We start from the raw sequence: 21,097 nt of genomic DNA, 5'->3' as shown, positions 1-21,097 counted from the left end.
ACATGCATCTTTGCTTCAATTTTGTTCCTCACTTTTTATATGCTTACAATGTTCTTCTGTTTTTGTCATGTGTTATAAATGTAGCAATACAACCTATGTAAAGTTGAGTAACACATTTTATTTCATTCATTGTTTCCTTATACATGTAGGAACTCCTCCATCAAGAACTAGACCAACTGGTAATTCAAAATGCTCTACTTTGATCTTAAAGTGTTTCCTTTTAAACTAATCTTATATTTTGATTAAATTTGACTATGTTTTTGCCATATCTGAACAATATTAATTTTGTGTTTTCATAGATATTAGGAGATACATGTATGGATGTGTATATGTCATCATAGTTAACACCAAATATTTGATATACAACCATTATTTTTTAGTACTGGAATCTGTAATAGAGAAACGCATTATCAAACCCCATAAAGATATCAGCATGTCCGGCTGTATATCAGAATTTATGTTCAATGACACTTTATTAAGAAGGGAAATAAATGGTCCAAGTATTAATTATACAGAGATGGGCTTTTGGCATGCTAGAGAGTTGAATTAGTGTTATACTATAATAACTAGTTTTGTTATAATTTTTGGATGAACCTATTAAGGACCAACAATTGCCCACAAAAGATACATGGTGTAACATAAAACCTAATATACACTTCTTTTTGCCATGGAAACCTTCACAAGTTACATTATAATTTTTTTATTATTTTTATTATTATCATTGCTGTAAATTGTTTTTTATTAAAATATAGAGCCTACAACTACTGTCACAACAACAAGTGTTACAACCACTACTTTGCCAGCAACCACTACTGCTCCAACCACTACAGTAACAGAGGAAATGACAACTACTGTCACAACGACAACAAGCACCACAGTTTCTGAAGAGACAACAACTGTTACTACGACCACACCTGAAAGCTCCACTACTCAGACAACTACAACAGTGGCAACAACTCCAGGTATTTAAACATTTTCTTCTCGGGAACTAATCATCCTTTTGAGGTAATACTTAAATAGAGTGAACTTTTTCGTCTTTTTTTTTTATTTTTCAAATTTGGAAAAAGTCTATTTTGCATTGCATCGTGTTTATAAATTGATGTCCTTCTATGTACTTTATTATTTTGATGTGTTGACTTATGTACAAGTTTTGTTTTCTAACATAACCTGTTATTCTAGAATTGCTCCTCCCATTTTATTGATTTGATGAAAATAGTTTTGTTTAAAAATTGCAATTTAAAAGGGGAGGGAAGATACTTTCTGTTTTTATTTTGAACCTTATCGTTGCATGATGACCATAGCCATTGTAGTGTGACTCTGAAAATAAGCAAAAGAAAAAATATACTTGAATTCAAATAAACAAGTTATTGGTTATTTCTCAAGGCGTAATTCATCAGGCTGTTTATTGCTCAAAATTTCCATGGTATATATATCTAATGATATTCCTATTTCTATTCTATCTAAATTCATATCTATATCGTTATTTTCATTTTGCTCAGTGAAGATGGTTTCAGGTGACCGAAAAAGTATCAAAAATAGTTTCCATAGGAAAAATAAAAAAATCTATATCAACTAAGCCTGAGTCATATTGATTATTTTGAAAACCGGTGTTCGTGAGCTTTAATTCGATCGATCATCGATGCATCGAATATTGAAGGCGGGGAAAATGTAGTCTTTTTTTTGCTCCGTTGTTGATGCGCTATGCATGCACTACGCACTGACGGTATGCGCTGGCGTTGGCCGGGTGAGCGTTGCACAAGCAGATGACAGAGCAAAGTTCGTTTGTATTTTCCATGATCACAAAACAAGGCTGGGGACCAATGCAGAATTCTTCCCAAAATATCTTCAACAATGATATTTGCAGATGACAACATTTAAGTTTAAAATGAAACAATAATAAAGACATTGATCACGCAAAGTCGATCCGAATGATTTTCGGTCAACTAGCATTCACCAGCCCCGTCCGCAGCCCCGTACACTCTCACGAAACGACAGGCGTGCTTGTCAGCGCCAGCAAACAAGTGCAACCAACGAAGAGCGCTGTAACTTGCCTGAGATTGTGTAGTTGGATCCAAAATGAGCTCCAAATAAGTTTATGGGAATAGATAAATAATTTTCTCTGAATGGTCATTTGAATTGGTATTCAAAGCTAATATAACGATTGTGAGGAAAGATTGTGGAATATGAGTTATGACGATGTTCGAGAATTCATCCTGATAATGACAATTCATTTTTTTAGACACAATTGAGCATGCGATCGAAATAAATACAAATGTTTCGAATCAAGCCCTAAATTCATATGAATTATTACGATTTATCAAGATTTTATGGTCATACTAAGAATAATGACGATGTCAGCAAAGGATGTTATGTTCATATGGAAGAATTAATACTGGCATTATTTATATTGTTGTTCCATCTCTGGACGTCTCCTCCGAGCTCCGAGAAAATAAGCACAATGCGCATGCGTGTTTGATGACGTATGACATATTTTCCATTCATAAAATCAGAGCCCAAAGTTGGGCACAAACCCGGGGCACAAACTAGCTTCAAATTGATGGGAAAAAAATATCAAACGCAATTTTCTCTGTTTTGTCATGTAAAATGTTATTATATGGTGATATTACGATCTTGAAAAGAGTTTTTGCATGTAGACAATGTTCGAGAATCAATCCTGACGTGATAATTATTTTTTTGTTTAGACAAGTGCACTCACTCGACTCAAGAAGTCAAGTTGATCGTCATGAGATGTCCGCCATTGAAAATTGAAACGAAATAGTAACGTTTCACATCAAGCTCTAAATTCATATCAATGATTATCATATGCAAATTGTTAAATATTACGATTAAATAATGTTCTGTGGTCATGATATTAATATTGTTCATGAAAGCAAGATTTGTTTTACGTTGATCACGTCAATTTCCGGCCATTTTCCGGTTTGATTAAAGAACAGTACTGCGCATGCACGATCGATGGCCATGACTTCCATTCATGAATTCATCATGCATAAATTATCTCGGCACGAGCAGACGAGTAAGACTCGAACTATGATCAAAATAAACTTCAAATTAATGGTGAATAGGCATCATAATTACACAATCGGTTTCATTTTGGGGGCAATAGAAATCAAGTAAGTAGTAGTCAAGTTGGACATTACTGATATTTTGATGATTGATTGTGTGAACCAAACGAATCGGCCGCCCGACGTATTTTTTTTTTTTTGATGCACCGATTTTGCCAAATCTGCACCGGTGTTCGATGACATCGATCGAACACCGATTTTAAAATCGATTCGACTCAGGCTTAATATTAACAACAACCAACAAATAAAGATATAAGACAGTCAATCAATAATGAAATACATGAGATAATATTAATCCTAATTTTATGCACATTACATTAGTATACAACATAGGATTTCTGAACACAAAAAAGAGCAGTTCAAGGGATTTATGTATGTATTTAGAGTCTCATTCCATCAATTCCAAGTATAGTGTCCTTGAAAAACAGATTCTATTTCTACATTATACTTCAATAAATCCACCTATTTATTTCATCAATGTCAAAGCTTCTTCAATATTAAAAAGGGGCAACCAATTTGCAAGGTTTATCAATTCAAATCACTCTTTTTATTTTGTTGTCTTTTCTAGTCCTGTCTTTTCCAATGACATCTTCTGTTGTGCTAGGTAACTATGAGGATGACTTGGGAAATGTGAATGTTTTGATCACCCCAACTGCTGGGAATATCAGTGAGAGTACTTTATTCTTGAAGGATTTAAATACGTCATCAAATAAAATGAAATGCAATAGAGTATTAATGTTTTGTATGTTCTGATGACTGGTATATCAGGATATTTTGAAAACTTGACCCTGTTTCTGTCATCTGCTTTTATTCTAGGTGGGTGTGAGGAGCAGGACTTGGATAAGTTGAATGTTATAATCACCCTTATCCCTACTGATGGAAATGGTAATAACAGTACTAATGGTATAATCACGCTGGAGTCCGGAGTCCCTAAGTTCACTGTATCGCTTTCTTCCCCTGGGAACACAATAACAGTGAATGCGCTGACTTTGTCTGAGCAGGGTGAAGGAGGAAACAACAATGCAGTACGGAGGGTTCGCATCTCAAATATTGTGGACAGTACAGGAGTCGTTGATGCGGAGGAATATCCTGTTGACTCCACTGCCCCTGAAAGTGGAATGTTTATAGTTCGAAATACATTTAACGAAGAATCTGTGGAATCTTTTGACATTGAAGTTCTAGATATCACCAGCATGCCTGTAACCATAAACGTGACAGTCAGAGGATGCCTTAAATTAGGTGAATAGTTTGGCTTCAGCATAATACATTATTTTATATTTAAACATAGGCAGCTATTGCTTATACCGCTTATCCTGTACAACAGAAATAGAGGAATCCTATCTATAAGATTTGGTTTTGCCATGAGTATTTCTCTACACTGTGAGTGATATTAAGGAAATTGATACTATGACCAGACCTGGAAGCTCTACAACTGACACAAATACAATGGTGACAAAAAATAACTCCAGGGCCCCATCTTACAAAGAGCTGCGATTGATCCGATCAATCTTAACTATGGACGGCCAGCAACATCAACATCTAATATGCATGATTGTTCAAAACATTTTCTAGCTATGGTTTATATTCATGCATTCAATCTTTTCTTGAAAATTCACTGTGCTTCTCTTTGTTTACAAAGGACATTGTGCAAATTTCCTGAAGAAAAAATTATGACACTGATGGATTTCCATAGTTACGGTTGATTGGATCAATCGTAACTCTTTGTAAGACGGGCCCCTGGTATTCACCATGACATTAAAAGCGTTGGTTTCATGAGGTTGAAGTACATGTATATTATTTTTTGGAAAAAACATTATACTTCAATCAAGCCACCTATTAACATTTTATCAAGTTTAGAGCTTCTTCAAGTCAGGATTTCTCCTACAATGTATTACTTTGCTGAACAGTTGCATTTTGAAAAAGAGGGGAGATATTCACCAAAATGTTTGAGAGTGGGTCTAAGTGATATAATTTATTAGCTTATCTTTACTAGCATTTTTATTACAATTCTTTTGATTTTTATTGTTTTTTTAAATTATACAAATACAGAGCTTACAACTACTGTCACAACAACAAGCATTGCAACGACTACCACCCCAGCAACCACAACTGCTCCAACCACTACAGTGACAGAGGAAACAACAACTACTGTCACGACAACAGCAAGCACCACAGTTTCTGAAGAGACAACAACTGTTACTACGACCACACCTGAAAGCTCCACCACTCAGACAACTACAACAGTAACAACAACTCCAGGTATTCACCAGGACGTTGCAAACATTTTCTTCTTTGGAACCACGCATACTTTTTAGGTTATACTTTAATAGAGTGAACCTTTCTTTTTTGTCTATGTGTCAGTTTTTTTCAACTTTAAAGAGATCTAATGATTAGTGTTGTTTACTAATTTGAATTACACCTTATTTGTATATTAATGTCCTTGTATGTACATTAGTATTTCTATGTGCTGACTCGTGTATAATTATATTTTTCTGAAATATTAGCCAGTTACCTAGAATTGTTAATATCATTTATTTTAAATCATTTTGTCGAAAGAATTCTAATTTGAAGGGGGGGGTACGTTCTTTTTGTTTTGTTACAAACCTTAAACTTTAAAATTTGCATGATGGCCATAGCCAATGTAGTGCGACCCCTTGAAAATAAATAGAAAATATAATTTAACTCAAATAAACAAGTTATCAGGTATTTCTTATTTCTTAGGCATAAATTCATCAGGCTGTTTATTGCACAAAACCGCTTTGGTGTACAAATCTAGTCAACAATTTCCATAAAAATAAAAAAGCTACCTCAACAACCAAAACAAAAAGATATAAGACATTCAAGAAGAAATTAGATACATGAGATAATATTGATAATTTTATGTACATTACATACAGCAAAGGATTTCTTAACACAAGAAAGAGGAGTTCAGTTTTATATATATATATATATGTATATATATATATTTATATTTAGTAACAGTCTCATTCTTTGTTCACGCATATATTATTGTAATTCTTATGAAATTTATTTCTATGACAAATGTGAGGAACAGTGATCAAAAGATGGATATGGAATTTCAGCATAAAGAAACTTTTTTGGCTGTTGGTCAATTGGTGTACTGAAATGAGACTTGATTTAACAAGATTTGTGCCCCTCAAATAACTCAGAATTTAAGATGTGAAACATGTTCACTTAACTCATGTCCTATTCTACAAAAGTAATCAACAGAGAATCAATCATTTCTCTTTGACAGAACTTTCAACAGAACCAATTGATACTGGCGATGGAGGTAGGTTCCCAATTTCTCACCATCTCTTGTAAAGAAAGCGAAATCATTCAGTTGAAATAAAACAAGAGGAGCCAATATAAAATGTAATCTTCCAAACAAGCTTTTGGCACAAGTTTGCAGTCTGCCATTAAAAGACACCATTTGTTACACATGCATCTTTGCTTCAATTTTGTTCCTCACTTTTTATGTGCTTACAATGTTCTTCTGTTTTTGTCATGTGTTATAAATGTAGCAATACAACCTATGTAAAGTTGAGTAACACATTTTATTTCATTCATTGTTTCCTTATACATGTAGGAACTCCTCCATCAAGAACTAGACCAACTGGTAATTCAAAATGCTTTACTTTGATCTTAAAGTGTTTCCTTTTAAACTAATCTTATATTTTGATTAAAATTGACTATGTTTTTGCCATATCTGAACAATATTAATTTTGTGTTTTCATAGATATTAGGAGATACATGTATGGATGTGTATATGTCATCATAGTTAACACCAAATATTTGATATACAACCATTATTTTTTAGTACTGGAATCTGTAATAGAGAAACGCATTATCAAACCCCATAAAGATATCAGCATGTCCGGCTGTATATCAGAATTTATGTTCAATGACACTTTATTAAGAAGGGAAATAAATGGTCCCAAGTATTAATTATACAGAGATGGGCTTTTGGCATGCTAGAGAGTTGAATTAGTGTTGTACTATAATAACTAGTTTTGTTATAATTTTTGGATGAACCTATTAAGGACCAACAATTGCCCACAAAAGATACATGGTGTAACATAAAACCTAATATACACTTCTTTTTGCCATGGAAACCTTCACAAGTTACATTATAATTTTTTTATTATTTTTATTATTATCATTGCTGTAAATTGTTTTTTATTAAAATATAGAGCCTACAACTACTGTCACAACAACAAGTGTTACAACCACTACTTTGCCAGCAACCACTACTGCTCCAACCACTACAGTAACAGAGGAAATGACAACTACTGTCACAACCACAGCAAGCACCACAGTTTCTGAAGAGACAACAACTGTTACTACGACCACACCTGAAAGCTCCACTACTCAGACAACTACAACAGTGGCAACAACTCCTGGTATTTAAACGTTTTCTTCTCGGGAACTAATCATCCTTTTGAGGTTATACTTAAATGGAGTGAAATTTTCCTTTTTCGTCTTTTTTTTTTAATTTTTCAAATTTGGAAAAAGTCTATTTTGCATTGCATCGTGTTTATAAATTGATGTCCTTCTATGTACTTTATTATTTTGATGTGTTGACTTATGTACAAGTTTTGTTTTCTAACATAACCTGTTATTCTAGAATTGCTCCTCCCATTTAATTGATTTGATGAAAATAGTTTTGTTTAAAAATTGCAATTTAAAAGGGGAGGGAAGATACTTTCTGTTTTTATTTTGAACCTTATCGTTGCATGATGACCATAGCCATTGTAGTGTGACTCTGAAAATAAGCAAAAGAAAAAATATACTTGAATTCAAATAAACAAGTTATTGGTTATTTCTCAAGGCGTAATTCATCAGGCTGTTTATTGCTCAAAATTTCCATGGTATATATATCTAATGATATTCCTATTTCTATTCTATCTAAATTCATATCTATATCGTTATTTTCATTTTGCTCAGTGAAGATGGTTTCAGGTGACCGAAAAAGTATCAAAAACAGTTTCCATAGGAAAAATAAAAAAATCTATATCAACTAAGCCTGAGTCATATTGATTATTTTGAAAACCGGTGTTCGTGAGCTTTAATTCGATCGATCATCGATGCATCGAATATTGAAGGCGGGGAAAATGTAGTCTTTTTTTTGCTCCGGCGTTGATGCGCTAAGCATGCACTATGCACTGACGGTATGTGCTGGCGTTGGCCGGGTGAGCGTTGCACAAGCAGATGACAGAGCAAAGTTCGTTTGTATTTTCCATGATCACAAAACAAGGCTGGGGACCAATGCAGAATTCTTCCCAAAATATCTTCAACAATGATATTTGCAGATGACAACATTTAAGTTTAAAATGAAACAATAATAAAGACATGGATCACGCAAAGTCGATCCGAATGATTTTCGGTCAACTAGCATTCACCAGCCCCGTCCGCAGCCCCGTACACTCTCACGAAACGACAGGCGTGCTTGTCAGCGCCAGCAAACAAGTGCAACCAACGAAGAGCGCTGTAACTTGCCTGAGATTGTGTAGTTGGATCCAAAATGAGCTCCAAATAAGTTTATGGGAATAGATACGTAATTTTCTCTGAATGGTCATTTGAATTGGTATTCAAAGCTAATATAACGATTGTGAGGAAAGATTGTGGAATATGAGTTATGACGATGTTCGAGAATTCATCCTGATAATGACAATTCATTTTTTTAGACACAATTGAGCATGCGATCGAAATAAATATGAATGTTTCGAATCAAGCCCTAAATTCATATGAATTATTACGATTTATCAAGATTTTATGGTTATACTAAGAATAATGACGATGTCAGCAAAGGATGTTATGTTCATATGGAAGAATTAATACTGGCATTATTTATATTGTTGTTCCATCTCTGGACGTCTCCTCCGAGCTCCGAGAAAATAAGCACAATGCGCATGCGTGTTTGATGACGTATGACATATTTTCCATTCATAAAATCAGAGCCCAAAGTTGGGCACAAACCCGGGGCACAAACTAGCTTCAAATTGATGGGAAAAAAATATCAAACGCAATTTTCTCTGTTTTGTCATGTAAAATGTTATTATATGGTGATATTACGATCTTGAAAAGAGTTTTTGCATGTAGACAATGTTCGAGAATCAATCCTGACGTGATAATTATTTTTTTTTTTAGACAAGTGCACTCAATCGACTCAAGAAGTCAAGTTGATCGTCATGAGATGTCCGCCATTGAAAATTGAGACGAAATACAAACGTTTCACATCAAGCTCTAAATTCATATTAATGATTATCATATGCAAATTGTTAAATATTACGATTAAATAATGTTCTGTGGTCATGATATTAATATTGTTCATGAAAGCAAGATTTGTTTTACGTTGATCGCATCAATTTCCGGCCATTTTCCGGTTTGATTAAAGAACAGTACTGCGCATGCACGATCGATGGCCATGACTTCCATTCATGAATTCATCATGCATAAATTATCTCGGCACGAGCAGACGAGTAAGACTCGAACTATGATCAAAGTAAACTTCAAATTAATGGTGAATAGGCATCATAATTACACAATCGGTTTCATTTTGGGGGCAATAGAAATCAAGTAAGTAGTAGTCAAGTTGGACATTACTGATATTTTGATGATTGATTGTGTGAACCAAACGAATCGGCCGCCCGACGTATTTTTTTTTTTTTGATGCACCGATTTTGCAAAATCTGCACCGGTGTTCGATGACATCGATCGAACACCGATTTTAAAATCGATTCGACTCAGGCTTAATATTAACAACAACCAACAAATAAAGATATAAGACAGTCAATCAATAATGAAATACATGAGATAATATTAATCCTAATTTTATGCACATTACATTAGTATACAACATAGGATTTCTGAACACAAAAAAGAGCAGTTCAAGGGATTTATGTATGTATTTAGAGTCTCATTCCATCAATTCCAAGTATAGTGTCCTTGAAAAACAGATTCTATTTCTACATTATACTTCAATAAATCCACCTATTTATTTCATCAATGTCAAAGCTTCTTCAATATTAAAAAGGGGCAACCAATTTGCAAGGTTTATCAATTCAAATCACTCTTTTTATTTTGTTGTCTTTTCTAGTCCTGTCTTTTCCAATGACATCTTCTGTTGTGCTAGGTAACTATGAGGATGACTTGGGAAATGTGAATGTTTTGATCACCCCAACTGCTGGGAATATCAGTGAGAGTACTTTATTCTTGAAGGATTTAAATACGTCATCAAATAAAATGAAATGCAATAGAGTATTAATGTTTTGTATGTTCTGATGACTGGTATATCAGGATATTTTGAAAACTTGACCCTGTTTCTGTCATCTGCTTTTATTCTAGGTGGGTGTGAGGAGCAGGACTTGGATAAGTTGAATGTTATAATCACCCTTATCCCTACTGATGGAAATGGTAATAACAGTACTAATGGTATAATCACACTGGAGTCCGGAGTCCCTAAGTTCACTGTATCGCTTTCTTCCCCTGGGAACACAATAACAGTGAATGCGCTGACATTGTCTGAGCAGGGTGAAGGAGGAAACAACAATGCAGTACGGAGGGTTCGCATCTCAAATATTGTGGACAGTACAGGAGTCGTTGATGCGGAGGAATATCCTGTTGACTCCACTGCTCCTGAAAGTGGAATGTTTATAGTTCGAAATACATTTAACAAAGAATCTGTGGAATCTTTTGACATTGAAGTTCTAGATATCACCAGCATGCCTGTAACCATAAACGTGACAGTCAGAGGATGCCTTAAATTAGGTGAATAGTTTGGCTTCAGCATAATACATTATTTTATATTTAAACATAGGCAGCTATTGCTTATACCGCTTATCCTGTACAACAGAAATAGAGGAATCCTATCTATAAGATTTGGTTTTGCCATGAGTATTGCTCTACACTGTGAGTGATATTAAGGAAATTGATACTATGACCAGACCTGGAAGCTCTACAACTGACACAAATACAATGGTGACAAAAAATAACTCCAGGGCCCCGTCTTACAAAGAGCTGCGATTGATCCGATCAATCTTAACTATGGACGGCCAGCAACATCAACATCTAATATGCATGATTGTTCAAAACATTTTCTAGCTATGGTTTATATTCATGCATTCAATCTTTTCTTGAAAATTCACTGTGCTTCTCTTTGTTTACAAAGGACATTGTGCAAATTTCCTGAAGAAAAAATTATGACACTGATGGATTTCCATAGTTACGGTTGATTGGATCAATCGTAACTCTTTGTAAGACGGGCCCCTGGTATTCACCATGACATTAAAAGCGTTGGTTTCATGAGGTTGAAGTACATGTATATTATTTTTTGGAAAAAACATTATACTTCAATCAAGCCACCTATTAACATTTTATCAAGTTTAGAGCTTCTTCAAGTCAGGATTTCTCCTACAATGTATTACTTTGCTGAACAGTTGCATTTTGAAAAAGAGGGGAGATATTCACCAAAATGTTTGAGAGTGGGTCTAAGTGATATAATTTATTAGCTTATCTTTACTAGCATTTTTATTACAATTCTTTTGATTTTTATTGTTTTTTTAAATCATACAAATACAGAGCCTACAACTACTGTCACAACAACAAGCATTGCAACGACTACCACCCCAGCAACCACAACTGCTCCAACCACTACAGTGACAGAGGAAACAACAACTACTGTCACGACAACAGCAAGCACCACAGTTTCTGAAGAGACAACAACTGTTACTACGACCACACCTGAAAGCTCCACCACTGAGACAACTACAACAGTAACAACAACTCCAGGTATTCACCAGGACGTTGCAAACATTTTCTTCTTTGGAACCACGCATACTTTTTAGGTTATACTTTAATAGAGTGAACCTTTCTTTTTTGTCTATGTGTCAGTTTTTTTCAACTTTAAAGAGATCTAATGATTAGTGTTGTTTACTAATTTGAATTACACCTTATTTGTATATTAATGTCCTTGTATGTACATTAGTATTTCTATGTGCTGACTCGTGTATAATTATATTTTTCTGAAATATTAGCCAGTTACCTAGAATTGTTAATATCATTTATTTTAAATCATTTTGTCGAAAGAATTCTAATTTGAAGGGGGGGTTACGTTCTTTTTGTTTTGTTACAAACCTTAAACTTTAAAATTTGCATGATGGCCATAGCCAATGTAGTGCGACCCCTTGAAAATAAATAGAAAATATAATTTAACTCAAATAAACAAGTTATCAGGTATTTCTTATTTCTTAAGGCATAAATTCATCAGGCTGTTTATTGCACAAAACCGCTTTGGTGTACAAATCTAGTCAACAATTTCCATAAAAATAAAAAAGCTACCTCAACAACCAAAACAAAAAGATATAAGACATTCAAGAAGAAATTAGATACATGAGATAATATTGATAATTTTATGTACATTACATACAACAAAGGATTTCTTAACACAAGAAAGAGGAGTTCAGTTTTATATATATATATATATGTATATATATATATATATTTGTATTTAGTAACAGTCTCATTCTTTGTTCACGCATATATTATTGTAATTCTTATGAAATTTATTTCTATGACAAATGTGAGGAACAGTGGTCAAAAGATGGATATGGGATTTCAGCATAAAGAAACTTTCTAGCTGTTGGTCATTTGGTGTACTGAAATGAGACTTGATTTAACAAGATTTGTGTCCCTCAAATAACTCAGAATTTAAGATTTGAAACATGTTCACTTAACTCATGTCCTATTCTACAAAAGTAATCAACAGAGAACCATCCATTTCTCTTTGACAGAACTTTCAACAGAACCAATTGATACTGGCGATGGAGGTAGGTTCCCAATTTCTCACCATCTCTTGTAAAGAAAGCGAAATCATTCAGTTGAAATAAAACAAGAGGAGCCAATATAAAATGTAATCTTCCAAACAAGCTTTTGGCACAAGTTTGCAGTCTGCCATTAAAAGACACCATTTGTTACACATGCACCTTTGCTTCAATTTTTTTCCTCAGTTTTTATGTGCTTACAATGTTCTTCTGTTTTTGTCATGTGTTATAAATGTAGCAATACAACCTATGTAAAGTTGAGTAACACATTTTATTTCATTCATTGTTTCCTTATACATGTAGGAACTCCTCCATCAAGAACTAGACCAACTGGTAATTCAAAATGCTCTACTTTGATCTTAAAGTGTTTCCTTTTAAACTAATCTTATATTTTGATTAAAATTGACTATGTTTTTGCCATATCTGAACAATATTAATTTTGTGTTTTCATAGATATTAGGAGATACATGTATGGATGTGTATATGTCATCATAGTTAACACCAAATATTTGATATACAACCATTATTTTTTAGTACTGGAATCTGTAATAGAGAAACGCATTATCAAACCCCATAAAGATATCAGCATGTCCGGCTGTATATCAGAATTTATGTTCAATGACACTTTATTAAGAAGGGAAATAAATGCTCCAAGTATTAATTATACAGAGATGGGCTTTTGGCATGCTAGAGAGTTGAATTAGTGTTATACTATAATAACTAATTTTGTTATAATTTTTGGATGAACCTATTAAGGACCAACAATTGCCCACAAAAGATACATGGTGTAACATAAAACCTAATATACACTTCTTTTTGCCATGGAAACCTTCACAAGTTACATTATATTTTTTTTTTTTTTTTTTATTATTATCATTGCTGTAAATTGTTTTTTATTAAAATATAGAGCCTACAACTACTGTCACAACAACAAGTGTTACAACCACTACTTTGCCAGCAACCACTACTGCTCCAACCACTACAGTAACAGAGGAAATGACAACTACTATCACAACAACAGCAAGCACCACAGTTTCTGAAGAGACAACAACTGTTACTACGACCACACCTGAAAGCTCCACTACTCACACAACGACAACAGTAACAACAACGACTCCAGGTATTCACCATGACATTGTTAACATTTGCTTTAGGATGATGACGTATAGGTTACTTGAAAAAAAAAGAATTCTACAACTACATTATACTTCCAATAAAACCACCTATTTATACTCTATCAGTGTTTGAAAATTTCCTACAAATTAGCAATGTGTATCAATTCAAATTACTCCTTTACTTTGAATGTCTTTTTTTTTAAATTATTTCTTTCTATGTTGGTTTATATATACATGACTAGAAGTACCAAATACATATTTATGCAGTGTTAGTAAATTTGGTGAATTCACAATGTGTGGCGCGACCTATCTGTTGTAGCTGGCAGGCTGAAATTCAAAAAGCCTCATGGGAAAAAGTTGACATCTGTGCGTGCCCTACAGTGCGTCCCCAAAAAAACTATACACTTTTGAAATGGCTGCCAAATGAAAAATGTAGTACTTTGGGGAAAAAGACTTACATATATGGAAAGCCAATAAAGTCAACTTTCAAATGACACCAAAAAGTTGGAAAACTATTCATGCTTGAGCGAGCACTGCCCACTGAAACAAAGGGTATGAAAATTAGGGTGGGCCGGAATTAGCCTTCCAATTTATGTCAGTTTTTGAGAGGCAAATCCTTTCGAACTTGCAAAGTTAAGGGTGTTGTGATAAATCAATGATCAACCGTGACCAGTTTTGGTTGCTTAAGCAAATTTTATAAATTATTAAATTGAACTTTAATGCATGAGTGAACACAAATTACACTTTTTGGGCAGCATTTCAACTTTATCATGTGGATCTCATCGATGTGTTCATGGGAGTCGGGAGAATAGGTGGTAAGATAGGACTTAGGTGGGAGAAGTAAATTGATGGAATAAGGGTCAACAGAACATTCAGCCCCTGTCCCCTCCCTCTCCCCTACTGTTGAGAGACTGAGGGCTATTGTCATGAACGCGTGAAGTCCAGAGTAGAATGTTGATTTAATGATTAATTCTGAATTGGGGCATCAACTTTTTCCTATTAATCATTTAATTAACAATTTATCAGTAAATCAAATCATTCAATGTGCAATGGGATCAATCAAACATTCAATTTTTTTCAATAAATTATTTCATTAATCATCACAATCATTCAATTTCTTGGTAATCATTCAATAAAAAAGCTGACAGCGACCGGTCACTTGGCAGTTAAGTTTTGAATAGGCTACAATCCAGGAAGTGAAAAAGAGAGAGAGGGGGGGGGGCTGGGAAATTGAGGTTGAGAGGGGAGGGTACATATGACTTTTAATTTGTAAAAGGACAAAAAGAAGAGGAATTCCCTTTTAACCAAGTCTTAGCATATCTCGCCCTCTTGCTTGTAACAGGTACCATCACATTACTCTGACTCTCAAGAACACAATTCTGAGGTCCACAAGATGAATATGCTACACTAAAATTACAATTCCTGTTCACTTATGCATTAAATTTCAATTTAGTAACTCATGAAATTGTCTAATCTCACTCATTAATTTAGCTTAGCAAGTTCCAAAGGACTAACCACTCAAAAAACTGTAGAGCTAATTCCAGCCTAGCCGAGCTTAGTCTCTCAGGAGGAGAGAAGCGGGGGGGGGGGGGGGTTGCTAAATGTTCTGTTCACCTTTATCCCATCAACGTACTTCACCTACTTAAGTCATATTACCCCCTCTTCTCCTGACTATCATGAACACATTGTTGAGATCCACACGATAAAGACAAAATGCTGCATTAAAAATTGCAATTCATGCTCTTGCATTAAATTTCAATTTAATAACGCATTAAATTTTCACAAACAGCAAACTGATCACAATTGATCTTTAATTCACCAAATAGCCCTCAACTTTGCAAGTACCAGACAAAAAAACCTGAATGAAATTGGAAGGCTAATTCCGGCCCACCCTAATTTTCGTACCCTTTGTTTCAGTGGGCAGTGCTCGCTCAAGCATGAATAGTTTTCCAACTTTTTGGTGTCATTTGAAAGTTGACTTTATTGGCTTTCCATATATGTAAGTCTTTCCCCCCAAAGTGCTACAGTTTTTATTTGGCAGCCATTTCAAAAGTGTATAGTTTTTTTTTGGACGCACTGTATAGTACATGCATGAAATAATGCTATTTACCAGGGTCCAGGATGTGGGAGAGAATGTCAGACAGATTTCTTTGCGAAATTATGACAGTTTTCAGAGAATTCTTCTGCTTTTGCAATATGGTTTTCAGTTTTTGAAGCATTACAGTCACATTACTCTACACTACCACCGTGTGCTGCATGCTCCTGTGTGCGGTGTTGACCCTGACGTTAAAAATGGGCCTGTCCACTGCAACTAATAGATCGTACTTCGTACCATGAATCCACCGAAGTAACCCAGGATTATTCCCACCATTTATTTTCTTGCTAAAAAGTATTTTGCTGAAAAGTTGTATTTTGAAAAAGATTGGAGATAAAGAAAGGCCAGAGAGTGTCACAATTTGATTACTTTTAATAGCTTAACTTCTATAAATATTTGTGTCACTTATTTTAATTGGAATCATTACTTGAAATCGTCAAAATACAGAGCCTACTACTACTGTCACGACGACCACTGTTGCAACCACTACCACCCCAGCGACTACAACTGCTCCAACTACTACAGTAACCGAGGAAATGACAACTACTGTCACAACAACTGCAAGCACCACCGTTGCTGAAGAGACAACAACTGTAACCACGACCACACCTGAAAGCTCCACTACTCAGACAACTACAACAGTAACATCAACTCCAGGTATTCACCAGGACGTTGCAAACATTTTCTTCTGGGAACCAGTCATGCTCTTTAGGTTATACTTAAATAGAGTGATTTTTTCTTTTTTGTCTATGTGTCAGCTTTTTCAAATTTGAAAAGATCTAATGATAAGTATTGTTCATTAATTTGAATTATACATTATTTGTATATTAATATCCTTGTATGTACACTAGTATTTCTATGTGCTGACTCATGTATAATTATATTTTTCTAAAATATTAGCCAGTTAACCTAGAATTGTTAATATCACTTATTGTTTATCATTTATTTTTAATCATTTTGTCAAAAAATTCTAATTTGAAGGGGGGGGGTAACTTTCAGTTTTTGTTTCAAAACTTTAAACTTTAAAATTTGCATGATGACCATAGCCAATGTAGTGTGACCCCTTAAAAATAAATAGAAAATATAATTTAACTCAAACAAGTTATCGGGTATTTCTTATTTCTCAAGGCATAAATTCATCAGGCTGTTTATTGCTGAAAACCGCTTTGGTGTACAAATCTCATCAACAATTTCCATAAAAAATAAAAAAGCTACCTCAACAACCAACAAAAAAAAGATATAAGAAATTCTAGAAGAAATTAGATACATGAGATAATATTGTGATATTGATAATTTTATGTACATTACATACAACAAAAAGGATTTTTTAACACAAGAAAGAGGAGTTCAGTTATATATATGTATATATATATATATATAATGAGATGAGGCGAGGCCAACTCAACAGATGACGCAGGACACCATTATTTGCTTTAGCTTTCGTCTTTTAATTGAGACTTCGTCAGAAGCATCTGAAAAATATAAGGAGATACAACATCCAAGTTTGTTTTGCACATCAATGAATTATCACCAAGTTGAATATATTCCATAATGACAAATTAATGAATGAACAGATGAATAAATTAATGAATAATAAATAATTAATTCAATTAAAATAATAATGATATAAATGAAAAAGACATACCTGTAATTACAGACTATTGTGATAGTTAAGTATGACCGTATCCTATCTCGTTCTTTAGGAAAGTGGCAAAAATTGCAAAAAGAAAACATTGGTTGCTAGGTAGTGAAAGCGCAAAGCGCATTGGTAATGCGCATAAAATTTATGTCACAATGAGTATGAATATTCATGATATTAGATATCGTAAGCTGGAGGATGATGACGAAAACATTGTTTCTTACAAGCATAGTAATTAAATCTCTATGAAACGATATAAATTTTGAAATCAAATCGAGTAAAGATTATAAATAAAATTGTTGATAATTCGCGTAATGACCAAAAGTCTCACTTCTCGAGCTTGGGTCATCTAGAAAGCAAATAATGGTGTCCTGCGTCATCTGTTGAGTTGGCCTCGCCTCATCTCATTATGTTTAATATTCACAACTCAACAGCGATTGGTAGAAGTAAACTTATCATCACACTATATATATATATATATATATATATATAGATATTTACTTATTATAGTTACAGTCTCATTCTTTGTTCACGCATATATTATTGTAATTCATATTAAATTTATTTCTATGACAAGTGTGAGGAACAGTAGTCAAAAGATTATTATGGGATTTCAGCATAAAGATACTTCTGTGGCTGTTGGTCAATTGGTGTACTGAAGTGAGACTTGATTTAACACAATTTGTGTCCCTCTATACAAAATAACTCAGAATTTTGGATATGAAACATGTTCATTTAACTCATGTCCTATTCTACAAAAGTAATCAACAGAGAATCATCCATTTCTCTTTGACAGAACTTTCAACAGAACCAATTGATACTGGCGATGGAGGTAGGTTCCCAATTTCTCACCATCTCTTGTAAAGAAAGCGAAATCATTCAGTTGAAATAAAACAAGAGGAGCCAATATAAAATTTAATCTTCCAAACAAGCTTTTGGCACAAGTTTGCAGTCTGCCATTAAAAGACACCATTTGATACTCATGCATCTTTGCTTCAATTTTTTCCTCACTTTTTATGTGCTTACAATGTTCTTCTGTTTTTGTCATGTGTTATAAATGTAGCAATACAACCTATGTAAAGTTGAGTAACACATTTTATTTCATTCATTGTTTCCTTATACATGTAGGAACTCCTCCATCAAGAACTAGACCAACTGGTAATTTAAAATGCTCTACTTTGATATTAAAGTGTTTCCTTTTAAACTAATCTTTCTTATATTTTGATTGAAATTGAATATGTTTTTGCCATATCTGAACAATATTAATTTTATGTTTTCATTGATATTAGGAGATACATGTATGGATGTGTATATGTCATCATATTTAACACCAAATATTTGCTATACAACCATTATATTTGAGTACTGGAATCTGTACTAGAGAAACACATTATCAAACCCGATAAAGATATCAGCATGTCCGGCTGTATATCAGAATTTATGTTCAATGATACTTTATTAAGAAGGGAAATAAATGGGCCAAGTATTAATTATACAGAGATGGGCTTTTTGGCGTGCTAGAGAGTTGAATTAGTGCTATACTATAATAACTAGATTTGCTATCATAATTATTGGATAGTCCTATTAAGGACCAACAATTGCCCACTAAAGATACATGGTGTAACATAAAACTACTACACACTTCTTCTTTGCCATGGAAACCTTCAAAAGTTACATTATAATTTTTGTAGTGTTTTTATTATCATCATTGCTGTAAATCGTTTTTATTAAAATATAGAACCTACAACTACTGTCTCAACAACAAGCGTTGCAACCACTACCACTCCAGCAACCACAACTGCTCCAACTACTACAGTAACCGAGGAAATGACAACTACTGTCACAACAACAGCAAGCACCACAGTTTTTGAAGAGACAACAACTGTTACTACGACCACACCTGAAAGCTCCACTACTGAGACAATGACAACAGTAACAACAGCTCAAGGTATTTAAACATTTTCTTCATTGGAACTAGTCATACTTTTGAGGTTATACTTACATGTAAACAAGAGTGAACTTTTCATTTTCCGTCTTTTTTTTGTATTTTTCAAATTTGGAAAAAGTCTAATGATTACCATTGTTTATTAATTTGAATTGCATCTTGTTTGTAAATTGATGTCCTTCTATGTACTTTATTATTTATATGTGTTGACTTATGTACAAGTTTTGTTTTCTAACATAACCTGTTATTCTAGAATTGCTCCTGCCATTTTTTTTCATTTGATGAAAATAATTTTGTCTAAAAATTGTGATTTAAAAAGGGAGGGAAGAACTATCTGTTTTTATTTTTAACCTTAACCTTGCATGATGACCATGGCCAATGTAACGTGACTCTTTGAAAATAAGCAAAAGAACAAATATAATTGAATTCAAATAAACAGGTTGTTGGTTATTTCTCAAGGCGTGAATTCATCAGGGTTTTTATTGCTCAAAATTTCCATGGTATATATATATCTAATGACATTTCTTTGTCTATTCTATCTAAATTTAAAACTATATCGTTATTTTCATATTGCTCAATTAAGATGAATTAATGTATGGTTTCATGTGACTGAAAAAGTATTAGAAACAATTTTCATAGAAAAAAAAATGAAAAAGCCATATTAACAACAACCAACAAAAATAGATATAAGACAGTCAATGAATAATGAAAAAAATGAGATAATATTAATGCTAATTTTATGCACATTACATTAGTATACAACATAGGATTTCTGAACACAAAAAAGAGCAGTTTTTAGAATAAATTCTAAATTGGAAGCCCAAAAAACAACTCAAGGTATTCACCATGACATTCAAAGCATTTGATTCATGAGGATGAAGTATATTCTGTCTTGAAAAAAAACCCATTTTATTTCTATGTTATACTTCAATAAAACTACCTATTTATTTTATCAATGTCAAAGCTTCTTCAAGTTTCAAGGGTGTACTGATTTGCAAGTTTCATCAATTCAAATCACTCTTTTCATTTTGATATCTTTTCTGGTCCCATCTTTTCCTATGACATCTTCTGTACAGTTGTGCTAGATAACTATGAGGATGACTTGGGTAATGTGAATGTTTTGATCACCCCAACTGCTGGGAATATCAGTGACAGTACTTTATTCTTGAAGGATTTTAACACGCCATCAAATAAAATGAAATGCAACAGAGTATTAGGCCCGAATTCACAAAGGTGGTTTTGAAAACCCACGGTTGAATCCATGGTTTATGCAAATTTTCTGTATAGATTACGCTTAAATTAGGGCGTATCAGGCACGTGTTTAGATATGTCCAATGCTGTTGAGCGCTTTTGTCACAGTGCGCCAAATTGACGCCTGTTACCATGGTTAAATACGCTA

The 21,097-nt window shown here is 33.7% G+C and overlaps 1 protein-coding gene across 1 annotated transcript in view; it reads left to right on the top strand.

Moving 5' to 3' along the window:
• Positions 1-21,097, top strand: part of LOC129273992 (mucin-17-like) — a 154,886-nt gene that overhangs the window by 87,676 nt on the left and 46,113 nt on the right. The window contains exons 64-79 of the mRNA XM_064108928.1: positions 150-179; positions 753-962; positions 3,900-4,322; positions 5,133-5,342; positions 6,340-6,375; positions 6,673-6,702; positions 7,277-7,486; positions 10,431-10,853; positions 11,664-11,873; positions 12,875-12,910; positions 13,208-13,237; positions 13,812-14,024; positions 16,562-16,771; positions 18,550-18,585; positions 18,882-18,911; positions 19,492-19,701. Coding sequence (XP_063964998.1) covers positions 150-179; positions 753-962; positions 3,900-4,322; positions 5,133-5,342; positions 6,340-6,375; positions 6,673-6,702; positions 7,277-7,486; positions 10,431-10,853; positions 11,664-11,873; positions 12,875-12,910; positions 13,208-13,237; positions 13,812-14,024; positions 16,562-16,771; positions 18,550-18,585; positions 18,882-18,911; positions 19,492-19,701 — 2,547 coding nt within the window. The remainder of the gene's footprint in view (positions 1-149; positions 180-752; positions 963-3,899; positions 4,323-5,132; positions 5,343-6,339; positions 6,376-6,672; positions 6,703-7,276; positions 7,487-10,430; positions 10,854-11,663; positions 11,874-12,874; positions 12,911-13,207; positions 13,238-13,811; positions 14,025-16,561; positions 16,772-18,549; positions 18,586-18,881; positions 18,912-19,491; positions 19,702-21,097) is intronic.

The sequence above is a fragment of the Lytechinus pictus genome, chromosome 13 (assembly GCF_037042905.1).
Source record: "Lytechinus pictus isolate F3 Inbred chromosome 13, Lp3.0, whole genome shotgun sequence".
NCBI classification, from domain to species: Eukaryota; Metazoa; Echinodermata; class Echinoidea; order Temnopleuroida; family Toxopneustidae; genus Lytechinus; species Lytechinus pictus.
Note: the sequence above shows the minus strand (reverse complement) of the source record. Positions and strands in the feature narration are given on the sequence as shown.